The 12,973-nt window shown below is 44.0% G+C and overlaps 1 protein-coding gene across 3 annotated transcripts in view; it reads left to right on the plus strand.

Moving 5' to 3' along the window:
• The first annotated feature begins 2,671 nt into the window (after positions 1-2,671).
• Positions 2,672-12,973, plus strand: part of nat10 (N-acetyltransferase 10) — a 64,971-nt gene continuing 54,669 nt past the window's right edge. The window contains exons 1-3 of one of the 3 annotated variants that reach the window (XM_086008058.1): positions 2,672-3,403; positions 5,016-5,153; positions 8,418-8,509. In XM_086008058.1, the coding sequence (XP_085864184.1) occupies positions 5,046-5,153; positions 8,418-8,509 (200 nt within the window). In that variant the 5' untranslated portion in view covers positions 2,672-3,403; positions 5,016-5,045. The other 2 variants (XM_086008056.1, XM_086008057.1) reach the window with 2 other exon arrangements.

The raw sequence follows: 12,973 nt of genomic DNA on the forward strand, positions 1-12,973 counted from the left end.
TTTGGCTTGGCGCTTTACTTACTGGAGTTGAGCCCCATTTGCGCAACCCGGAAGTCAAATGATAATGAGGTGGCTGCATTAAAATGCCACAAACCGATGTGCTGAAATTACTTCCGGGTTTCCCACGCAATAACGCCCCCCCTCTACTCCCAATCTGCCTCACAGCTAATATCGGGGCAATTATCTTTCTAATGACACTCATGGTGACTCATGGAACAGAACTAGCAGAGGTTCAATGGAGCATTATCTTCAGGAAAGTCTTATTTCCCTATTTTGACTAAGCTTTTATTTAAAGACCCAGTTTACTTCAGTGAAACCTGTAAATGGACCCTCCTAAGAAATGGACACCTGCAAAAATACGGACACTTATTTATGTCATCCAACACTCGCACCAAGTCCCGTTCGCCCATCACCCCTGTGCTCGCTGACCTACATTGGCTCCCGGTTAAGCAGTGCCTTGATTTCAAAATTCTCATCCTTGTATTCAAATCCCTCCATGGCCTCGCCCCTCCCTATCTCTGTAATCTCCTTCAGCCCCACAACCCCCCCCCCCCCCGAGATATCTGCGCTCCTCTAATTTTGCCCTCTTGAGGATCCCTGATTGCAATGGCTCAAGCTTTGGTGGCTGTGCCTTCTGTTGCCTAGGCCCTAAGCTCTGGAATTTCCTGCCTAAACCTCTCTGCCTTGTTGCCTCTCTTTCCTTCTTGAAGACGCTCCTTAAAACCTACTTCTTTGACCAAGCTTTTGGTCACCTGCCCTAATGTATCCTTATGTGGCTCGGTGTCAAATTTTTTGTCTTAAAATACTCCTGTGCAGCGCCTTGGGACGTTTTACTACGTTAAAGGTGCTATATAAATACAAGTTGTTGTTCAAAATAACTTGCATGGTCAAATATACAAGAGACACTCTGAAATCATGGACACTCGTAAAATACGAACTACGGATAGCCTTCAATGCACCAAGTCCTTTTACAACTTAAAACACGGGACATGCAGGTCAGCGTGAGGCGGTAGCGGGTTTTGTGAAAAACGGCTTTTGTGGAATGTGGAGCTCTTGACCCAGCATCCATAGTGGCAGAGAAACTGTACTATCTCAGATTGAATGCTCATCAGGGACTGAACAGTTTCTCTGCTGCTATGGATAATGGGTTAAGAATTCCGCATTCTACTTACATTTTTTTTTTACAGTACATACAATGACCATTTTGAAAATAAGGACACCTGCAAAAAAGACAGCTGATGCCAGTGCCTAAGGTGTCTATAATTTACAGGTTTCACTCTATTTGGAATTTAAATCCGCACTTTTAATGTACATTGAATTATCTTACCAGTTTTTAGTATTGTTGAAATTACCCATACATGGTTGTGGTTTGTTCACGTGCAAATCAGGATACTCATGAAGAAGGCTACAACTTCCAACTAAATTTCGCAAATTGCCACGAAGTTGCCAGGGTCTGCTGAACAAGTCATCTGATTTGAACTGGCTAGTACTCGTGTTGCAAGGCTTTGCTGGTGGCCTTGAGTCTTGTTGGTTATGGGCGCAGGTTGCAAAATCACCTCACTACTGAAGTTGCATGCTGAATATTGTGAGGCAAGATTTTTGATGGACAAGATTTTCCTGGAGTCTTTTAATTTGTTGCATCACAAGTTGCAGCTAACAGCGGTGAGGATAGAAATTATTTTGGGTGCTCGCACTGTGCTACATGAATTAGATAACACTTTCATGATGGGGCAAAATCTTCAGGTACAATGACTCCTTCAATATCCAAGAACTCTATAGATTGCACTTCTCCTACGTGGGTACGTTTTCTATCTTCACCAGCTCTGCTTCAAAAGTAATTCATTGACTGTGAAGCACTTCTGGATATCATAAGGATGTGACAGCTGCTCTGTAAATGCTCATTTGTTCTTCCTTTCATAACATAAATCTTAATTTCTCACAAACATAATGCTTTCTCTGTAAAGATGGAGAGTGCCAGGCAATCACCCAAAACATAAAAGCACCAGATACTGCTGTGGCCTGAGAATGTATGAAATATATGAGGAGAGAAATAAGATTTGTATGCACTGTATCGTGTACTACTCAGCTGCACAGAGGAGGAAGGTTCCAGGTCAGACCTGGACTGGGTTAACTGCTCTACTGCGTCAGTGGTATCATTGGCCTTGATGGCTGATCTTTCTCCACCACCACACCCTCCATGGCCAATAAATTACTGACTGTGTCAAGGCTGGAATGGTTCTATCCATGGCCGTGAAAGTCAAAATAACATTAACCTTCTATACTACGGGAATCTTCCAGGCAAGTAATGCCTGTAGAGAATTGGTGACGAAGGCCGTGTTTGCCTAGGTTAACGCCTTCATAGATTTTTCCATTGGAAAGGAGACGGAACTTAAGTTATATGTAGCCAGGAGTGACTTGCGCCCGCGGTGATACTAGAGAGATCAGTAGAGGCGTAGCAGGGGTTAGGATGAGGATGGGGGCTGAAGGGGGCATTTTACAGTCAGGTGGGAGTGATGAGAGTGAATGGCTGAGATTGGAGCAGTGTAGAGTGGTGGAGCTTGTTGGCCTGAGGCTCTGCCATCTATGGTGAAACAGGAAGGAAAGGCAAGGTAGACCAGAAACATAGGGGAGAGTATATGCGCAGACACTGCAATGGAGAAGATTGAAGTAGTATGGTGGATTAAAGCCAAGGAGCGATTTGAAGATGATACATTGAGGGGGAGCCAATTTGGCAACAACAACGATGAAGAGTGAGGAACTTTGACTGGAAGGAGGTGCAGGTTGGAGAGTTCTGGATGAATTGTAGGATAGAGCTGGCGGGTCTCTGGATGTAATTGGGCCTTGATAGGAGATCTGTGGATAAGTGTTTCAGTGCCGGCAAAGGCGGCCAGCAGTTCAAAGGTGTAAGTAAAGTCTTGAGGGTGGATCCAAATGGTTCTTAAAGCTCAATTTACGGTCAAACAGGAAATTGAAGCTGCGCACCTTTATGTTCAGTCTGAGGGAGCAGCTGGTGGCGGATTGGCAGTCAGTGCAACATTTCTGGCGAGAGCCGAATTGGATGACTGCTGCTAATATTAAACTGCATCAACTCCGGGTTTACTCAGGACTTTGTATCAGGCAGCATAGCAATTGTTGTAGCTGCGTTTGCTTTTCAATAACCGGCAATACAAACTGGTGCGACTTTTACCCGGAGAGTGAGTGCCCCGCCCACTGAGTGACGCGGGAGACCTGATGTGGAAACGTCATCAGCATTGGCCGGCTGAGGCAGGACCCGAAATAGGTGCTGTGTCAAACTCCTGCACACCGCAACAACAAAAAACAGGAAAAAAAACTTCCACCCCGTGCCTTCAGTTTTTGGAAAACCGCACGAGGAGTTCGGGAGGAGGTTGCAGCAGCAGTAAAGGTGAGCCAATGGAGGCAGGCGGCCGCCGGGGGTGCGGAGGGTCCTGACTGACTGGGCTCCATGCGAGCGGCGGGCTGTGTGTGAGAGAGAGAAAGAGTGAGTGTGTGAGAGAGAGAGAGAGAGAGAGAGAGTCAGTGTTCCCCGGGAGCGAGCGAGCGGCGGGTGCGTGTTCCCCCCCCCGGCCGCGAGAGCCGGCTCTTTAAACCCCGTTGCTGGCTCCGGCCAACAAAGCAGGAGCGGGTGGAAGAGATTTGCTGCCGCATTGTGGCTTGTTGCCGGCGGCGCCCTCCCCATCTCCACAGTCTCGCCTCCAGCCCCCTTTATTGACGGGTTGAGTCTTGATCCTGAGGGCCGGTGGCCTGTAGTTGGGTAGATCGTGCCCTCACACGACATCCACACTGAAAAGAAAGACTTGCATTTATATAGCGCCTTTCACGACTACCAGACGCCCCAAGCGCTTTACAGCCAACGAAGTACTTTTGAAGTGTAGTCACTGTTGTAATGTAGGAAATACGGTAGCCAGTTCCCACAAACAACGATGTGATAATGACCAAATAATCTGTTTTATTGATGTTGATTTGAGGGATAAATATTGGATAGGACACCTGGTATGTCTCCCCTGCTCTTCTTCAAAATAGTGCCATGGGATCACCTGAGCGAGCAGACGGGGCCTCGGTTTAACGTTTCATCCGAAAGACGGCACCTCCGACAGTGCAACACTCCCTCAGTACTGCACTGGAATGTCGGCCTGCCTTTATGTGCTCAAGTCTCTGGAGTGGGACTTGAACCCACAACCTTCTGACTCAGAGGCATGAGTGCTACCAACTGAACCACGGCTGACACTGCGACCGTGCCCGGTTTTGGCCTCCCTAACTCGGATTGCTGTAGCAAAGAGCCGGCACAGACACCATGGACAGAATGGCCTCCACCTGTTCTAATAAGCTTCTGTGGTTCTTCTGGGTGCTGACACCAATCTGCTTGAGATCAGCTAACACCCTACATGCTGAGGATTGAACCTGGGTGCTGGTGAGCACGGTTCAGCTGCTCGTTGGCTAAACTTGTTGCCTATCTCTGTAACCTCCAGCCCTACAGTCATCTGAGATCTCTCGTTCCTCCAATTCTGGCCTCTTGCGCATCCCTGATTTCCTTTGCCCCATTATTGATGTTTGTGCCTTCAGCCGTATAGGCCCTAAAGTCTGCAGTTCCCTCTTCTGCCTCTCTACTTTTCTCTCTTCCTTTTAATCTTTCCTTAGAACCTACTTCTTTGACCAAGCTTTTGGTCATCTGTCCTTAATAATATGTTTGTGTGTCAAATTTTGTCTGATAACACTCCTGTGAAGTGCTTTGGAATGTTTTAATGTGTTAAAGGTGCTACATAAATGCAAGTTATTATTCCTTGTTGATGGAAGACCCATGGAGCAACTCTTAACATGTGTCCTGGATTTTGGGATAGTGGATGTTTCTTGCATGTTGAAAAGCTGACTGATGAAAATTAAATTGGTACCATTCATGGTATTGTAAGCCTGGAATGTAGTAGGGAATTACTGTTGCTTTTTGATCTGATTATGTACAAGTAATCCTTTCTGAAATATGCTCTTTAACAACTTTTAAGGGAGTATTCATCCATACCTGAAGCTTCATAATGTTCAGGAAGAAACTAGATAATCGTATCCGGGTCCAAATTGAAAATGGTGTGTTGCAGCACCAAAGGACAATGTTCGCCATTGTAGGAGATCATGCCAGAGATCAGGTATGGAGTTAAAATTGAATGATGCTTACTTCACATCATGGCTGTGATATAGGATGTGAATTTACTTTATTGAGGGGCTGAATGATCAGAACTAAAGGAATTCTGAAAAAATTAGCGCAATTAAGGTGAATAAGTCACTGGGCACTGATGACATGCATCTTAAGCTTTTGACACAAGTCAGAAAGGAGATAGCAATGGCTCGGGTCACAAATCTTCAATCCTCAATTATGTAAATGCTGTGGAACTGTGTAACACCTAAGAAGGGAGAGAAAGATAAACTCGCCCAACTGAAATGTTATAACCCCCCCCTCCACCGAAAGGTCAAACAAGCACACATGAGGGCATGGGAAAGACATAATATCCAGTTCAGATCACCTATCCTCAGGTTACGCTTTCATATATGATAAAATATTGGGCAGGACAGGCGCACCCCTGTTGTAAAATACACGGACCTCTTAAAGGAATGGCCAGTGACACTGAATCTGAGAGAATTGCAGCAACTTGCCGAGGCTTCTTTGGCAGCACCTCCCAAACCCGAGACCTCTTCCACCTAGAAGGACAAGGGCAGCAGGCGCATGGGAACACCACCACCTCCAAGTTCCCCTCCAAGTCACACACCATCCTGACCTGGAAGTATATCGCCATTGGGTCAAAATCCTGGAACTCCCTACCTAACAGCACTGTGGGAGTACCTTCACTACACAGACTGCAGCCGTTCAAGAAGGCGGCTCACCACCACCTTCTCAAGGGCAATTAGGGATGGTCAATAAATGCTGGCCGTGCCAGCGTCGCCCACATCCCATGAGCGAAGAAAAAAAATCAGCAGATGCAACATTTATAAATATTCCCAGAGTCAGAATGACAGCCTTAGTGAGGATGAGGAAGTAGGTTACTGATTTATGGTTTGGACGTGCTGCAGATACTTTTACTTGTACCAGTGTAAAAGTCTGCTTCCAAAGGAAAACCCATGTTCCTTGTGAGCTGAAATGTGACTTTTTGCACCTAGTAGTCTTGGATAGCAAAGTCACAAAGGGCATGCTCTGTAACTTTGACAGCGGTGCATTCTATTTCTTTGACCTCTCTGCGGCCTTTGACCGAGTCAACCACAACGCCTTCCACCAATATCTCCGTTGTCCAGCTCAGTGGGACTACCTGCAGTTGGTTCCACTCTTGCCTTTCCAATTGTAGCCGGAATATCTGCAGCAATGGCTTCTCTTCCTGTCTTCAATTGCCTCAAAAGTCCCCCAAGAATCTATCCTTGCCCTCTTCCTCGTCCACATCTATATGCTGCCCCTTAGTGACATTATCTGTGGACATGGGGTCAGCTATTATATGTATGCCGATGACAGCCAGCTCTACCTCTCCACCACCTCTCTCAACCCCTTCACTGCCGCTGTCACAAACTCCGTTCCTTTCCTTGATCACTGTCTGAGGCTGAACCTTATTTGACCCTGAGCTGAGCTTCTGACCCCATATCCTCTCCATCACCAAAACCGACTGTTCCAATGCTCTCCTGGTCGGCCTCCCACCTTGCACCCTCTGAAAACTTGAACTAACCTGCGCATATGCTAACTCGCACCAAGCCCCGTTCACCCATCACCCCTGTGCTCGCTGACCTCCAGGTCCAGTAACGCCTCAATTTTAAAATTCTCATCCTTATTTACAAATCCCTCCTTGGCATCACCCCTCCCTATTGCTGTAACCTCCTCCAGCCCTATAATCCTCCGAGATCTCTGCGCTCCTCCAATTCTGGCCTTTTGCACATACCAATTTTTTTCGCTCCACCATTGGCGGCTGTGCATTCAGCTGCCTAGGCCCTAAGCTTTGAAATTCCCTTCCTAAACCTCTCCATCTCTGTCCTGCTTTACGATGCTCCTTAAAACCTACATCTTTGACCAAGCTTTTGCTCACCTGTCCCACTATTTCTTTGTGGCTCAGTGTCCAATTTATTTTGATCATCCCTCCTGTGAAGCACCTTGGGATGTTTTACTATGTTAAAAGTGCCATATAAATGCAAGTTGTTGTTTGTATTGCCTGACTGCTTGTCAGACATCTGGTCTGCCTCCAGCTAATCTTTGGTCAAGACTGAAGCCATTGCCTAACCCCCTTGTCACAACCTCTATCCTTGCCACTGATTCCACCTCCCCTCTGCCCCCTTATCTCTTTAATCTTCTCCAGCCCTACAATCCCCTCTCTCTGAATTCTTGGTTCCTCTAACTCTGGCCTCTTGTGCATTTGTTTCTCCCTCCGTCCCACCTAGGATCTACATTCTGGAATTCCCTCCCTAAACCCTTCTGCCCATCCACCTACCTCTCCTTAAAATTCACCTTTTTGGTCCCGTCTCCTAATATCTCCTCTTTTGACTTGCCATTCACTTTTTTTCCTTGTGCCTCTGTGAAGTGTTAAAGGTGCTATATAAATGCAAGTTGTTGTATAGCGCATTGTGATGCACAGTAAACCTGTTGTTGGGTTGATCCTTTTTTAATATATTAAATGTCACATCAATTGGGTGCAGCATGAGAAACTAGAACAAGGAACAATGTCTTACAGAATTGATGGTGGTGGTTTCTGGGATCAGTAGGCTTGCAGACTGGCAAGTTGCAGAATTCCCTTAACTCCATGGATGTTCCACTATCTGGTTCAGCAAGTAATAAGTTAACTTTGCATTGAACTTCTGTACCCAAAGGAATAGTGACCAGGTGATGACTGTTCTGGACGAGAGTTTCATTAGCAGGTGCATATGAAACTTTGCTGTTAGTATTCTATGCTGACCTTGAGAGAGCTATAATCACATGGGATGAAGGACCTGTTGCCTTATTATTAGGGAAAAAATGATTGTTTAGGTGGCAAAAATGAATATGTTCCTTTCAGATTTTTACTGCATTACCTCATCCTGGTCTAGGTGGAATTTGAAAATAAAATAAATGTATGAATTTTCTGCATGTACTTGTTTGTAACTGGCTCCGAAAAGGTGTACAAGAGCAGTCCCTAATAACTTTGCACACTGGCTTTTAATCTCCCTCCTATTAGGAAATAGTCGGATTTCTTTATTTCCTATCTTGGATCAAATGCTTGCAGTGGAAGTTAGTTGCAGCACAATCCTATATTCTACTTCTCCACAGCAAAGTCCATTGGTACACCAATGGGCAGAGCCGATTGACTTTCTATGACCATGTTAATGAAAATTGCCCTACTTGTAATTGCATTATGTGTATGAACAATACAGATAGCTCACAGTAACTTTTTTGTCTGTTTTCACTGCAGGTGGTTATACTTCATCATATGCTGTCTAAAGCTACGGTGAAGGCCAGGCCATCTGTGTTGTGGTGTTACAAGAAGGAGCTTGGCTTCAGCAGGTAATTTACCATTGGTGTGGTGAATTCCAATTTAGAATTATTTTGTATGGCTTAAATCTATTCTTTATCTTACTATGTAATGTATTAAAAATATTGCCACTGTACACACTTCCTATTCCCATTATAATCACCATGTCTGCATTTATTAGCAACACTGCCTATGTAATACATAGTTATCACACTGTAATTGCACCCTCCCACCAGTGTGGTGTTGTAGTGGCTCTGTTTTAACCAACTATAACTCTCTTCTCTGCTTCCCAAATTGGCATAAATATTGTGATTTTAACTATAAACAATATACAGGAAACTTTCGATTTACCAGCACCTAAATAACCGGAAATCTCGGTTAACCGGCAAAATTCAGGAGTAGGTTCAGGTGAGTTTTATTACTTGCCTTCCTCGATCTGTTGCTGTGCAAGGGTGTGGCTGCAGCTGTTGCTAAGCTACAGAGACGCTTGGAACTTGTGGCCATTGTTCTGAACCTGTTGCTAAGCAACAGGGTTTGTTGCTTCCGTATCTTTTACTATAGCTTTCGGTTATCCGGAATTGTTGATGAACCGGCACCACGTCGGTCCCGGATAAAAAAAAGTTTCCTGTAAAAACAAAATAAGGACAGAATGTATAGCTTTAAAACCTGCACTGAAGTATGTCTGCGTGCCCTGTTCCAGTTAACCCCCACTCTGAAACTGCGCATCACCTGAAGAATACACTCCCCAGTTCCCTACCACAGGTGATTGACTAGCATATTATAAAATTGGCACTTACCGAAGAGTGTAAACTTGATAGTTTGATGCAAAACTTTTAATCAAAAGTGTCTTTCACACTCTGGCATCACACTTTGAAGTATAACCATCAGAACTGAGGAAGCAAATAACATAACCAACGGTATGATCAGTTAGCAGAATCTTACAATACTTATTAACCTGTCTTCTACCAGCAAAAGAGAAATTGAACAAATCAAATCACTCAAAAATATGTCGTCTTTAAAAAATACTAATTTGTCCACCTTTGCTTTCTTCTCTCCAGCCTGTTAATGACAGGATCAAAAGATTTGTAACACAAATATTTAAAAAAATTAAGTAACCTAATTAAACTTGCGTATAAAATGATCTTTGAGTACCTTCATTAACATTTTACTTTTGACCTCAGCCACTCAAAAGCCTGGGCTTGTAGCTGGTGTTTTTCCTAGAGCTATCACTCTGTCAGTTGAAGCGAGTTATCAACTGCACATGCGTCTGCTGCAATTCCCAAGCTGCTGCAGTCTCAGTATGTGGTCTGGCGAATGTCCAAACATGCATTATTGGGCCAATTCTTGCTCGAAAAATAACGACGTGTTAACAACGCACACCGTTATTAATGCACAAATCAACCAGCAAGTTCTGGGATAGAGATACGCCGTGAATTCCGAACCTCCAGAACTCTCTGGTCAAACGGCATCTTGCCCTTAACACAGATTTATGAAAGGGAAATCATATTTGACAAATCTGTTAAGAGTTTTTTGAGGTTGTAACTAGCAGGGTAGATAAGGGAGAACCAGTGGATGTTGTGTATTTGGATTTTCAAAAGGCATTCACTGAGGTACCACACAAGAGGTTATTACACAAAATTAGGTCTCATGGGTAATATATTGGCATGGATTGGTTAACGGACAGAAAACAGAGAGTAGGAATAAATGTGTTGGCAGGCTGTAATTAGTGGGGTCCCGCAAGGATCAGTGCTTGGGCCTCAGCTGGTTACAATCTATATCAATGACTTAGATGAGGGGACCGAGTGTAATGTATCCAGATTTGCTGACGATACAAAGTTAGGTGGGAAAGTAAGCTGTGAGGGGGATGTTAAGAGGCTGCAAAGGGATGTAGACAGGTTAAGTGAGTGGGCAAGAACATGACAGATGGAATATAATGTGGAGAAGTGTGAAGTTACCCACTTTAGTAGGAAAAATAGAAAAGCAGAATATTTTTTAAATGGTGCCAGACTGGAAAATACTGGGATTCAGAGGGACCTGTGTGGCCTTGTACACGAATCACAGAAAGTTGACATGCAGGTACAGCAAGCAATTAGGAAAGCCAATGTATGTTGACCTTTATTACAAAGGGATTGGAGCATAAGAGTAAACAAGTCTTGCTACAATTATATAGGGCCCTGGTGAGACCACACCTCAAGTACTGTGTATAGTTTTGGTTTCCTTACCACGGAAAGATATACTTGCCATAGAGGGAGTGCAACAAAGATTCACTAGACTGATTCCTGGGATGTGGGGATTGTCCTTTGAGGAGAGATTGAGTAGACTAGGCCTATATTCTCTAGAGTTTAGAAGAATGAGAAGTGATCTCATTAAAATATATAAAATTCTTAAAGGGCTTGACAGGGTAGATGCTGGGAGGATTTTTCCCCTGGTTGGTGAGTCTAGAACTCGGGGTTACAGTCTCAGAAGGGGTCGGCCATTTTGGACTGAGATGAGAAGTTTCTTCACTCAAAGGGTGGTGAATCTTTGGAATTCTCTACCCCAGAGGGCTGTGGAGGCTCAGTCGTTGAGTATATTCAAGACTGATGGTGATAGATTTTTGGATACTAAGGGAATCAAGGGATATGGGGATGGTGCAGGAAGGTGGCGTTGAGGTAGAAGATCAGCCATGATTTTACTGAATGGTGGAGCAGGCTCAAAGGGCCGAATGGCCTACTCCTGCTCCTATTTCGTATGGGCCCTGAATTTGCAGTTGGAGGCTTCCTGCAGGCGGATGCCTCTGACCAGCAAAAAATCGACAAACTTACCTGATGGTCCCAGAGGTTCGGACACTTGCCCTCCTGGGCCTCTATGCATTGGCCTGTGTCGAGGCGCACGTACCCCAGGGGCGCATGCAGTTCGCCCAACCAATGTACGGAATCCTCATAAGTATGAATGGGAGTACCCCCAAAAATACATGTACACTTCAAATAAATAAATAAATCACATATTTAAAATTAATCAAAATGGCATTTCAATATTTAAAACAAAATTTAATTTTTTGAAAAATAAATTTACATATTTTAAAGGGTCTAAAAATAAACTTCCCTTATTTCACAGGTTTTTAAATGTATAAATTATTGAAAAAATTATTTTTCTGTTCTTTAAAAGTCTTGCGCTGGTAAAAGGCCTTACACCTGCTTTTACCAGGCGTAAGAATTTCAAGGACATTTGCTGGGCAGAAGTCGGGCAAATAGCGCAACTCTCCGCCTGCGGAGGCTCTTTTCCCGGGGATGCGGATGATCTGTGAAGAAGATTCTTGATGGGTTGCAAGTTCCGGCTTTTAGCGCATGCGCTTCGTGTGCCTAAACCCAGAACTTGCGTGGCCACTACAGGCGCCTACCCACCTGTAGAAGCTGCAAATTACGGCCCATGATCTTGCGTTCTTCTGTTTCTAGCCTTTCCATTATTTCTAAGAACTTGCAGGATTTGCACACTAATTGCCCATTAACCTCGCCACAGAAAGTTAATGCTGATAATTAAGAGCATATGGACCCTTTTAACAACATGAGAATTATTAATGCAATGCTAATTAATTCTGGCCCAGAAAGGTAACCATTTAATTTCTTCAATCTTATTCCTGCATGTAATAAATTGTTGGAGATTTTAAAGAATTTTTTTTATTTTCCTTTGTTATCTCTGAATCCAATCTTTTTTCCCCCTCTTTATTTCTCTCTACCTGATTTGACTGTAGTTCACCCACTCTAATTCAGCCTCATTCTCTGCCATTCCTCTGTTTCTTTCTCAATCCTTAAATCTCATTGGTCCTGCCATTCACTGAGGTCCCAGGTGCCCCGTTGCCCTTGCCGTGCTGTTATCAGCTCACACTTCCAGCAAGTTGTGCGCAAAAAATTTCAAGCTGAAGGATACAGGAAAAAGTCAAACTAACGGTGTATGCTGTGAGATGCCCCGCTGCAGCAAGATTCAGACCGATGTTTTTATTTCCCCCCCTGCACTGCTGCTGAGCTCCAACATCTTCCCATTTCTCAGTGCTACCAAACCTCACGGTCTCCTCCTTGTATCCTCTGACTTACTGCGAACAGCACCACGGGAGATTCACTAGTAATGTATTTAAAAAAAAAAATAAGTCGTCATGCTCCAGGCATCGCACTTTGTTACAGATACAAAATTACCTTAAAGAAAAAAGCCAGTGACTTACTATTACCTGCTACTGACCTGCACCTGAAGTTAACCAGTACTTTCTATTCTGCAAAATTCACCACTTTTTACTTAACAATTAAACTTTGTGACCTTAAACTCTCAAAGAAGGAAAGCCATTTTGACCTGAGTTTTGATTTCAGGAATTCAAAGCAATTACACCTTTTAGCCTTAAAGAGAAACACACACACACACACACACCTGTGTTTTAACAGAAGAGTAACAGTGTATTACATGATATAATGCTCCAGTACTTATATATTTAAAATAAAGCACCTTGATTTCCATGAGCAACTCTACAA

The sequence above is a fragment of the Somniosus microcephalus genome, chromosome 15 (genome assembly GCF_052327205.1).
Source record: "Somniosus microcephalus isolate GS21.2 chromosome 15, FLI_Smic_1.0, whole genome shotgun sequence".
Classification (NCBI taxonomy): Eukaryota; Metazoa; Chordata; class Chondrichthyes; order Squaliformes; family Somniosidae; genus Somniosus; species Somniosus microcephalus.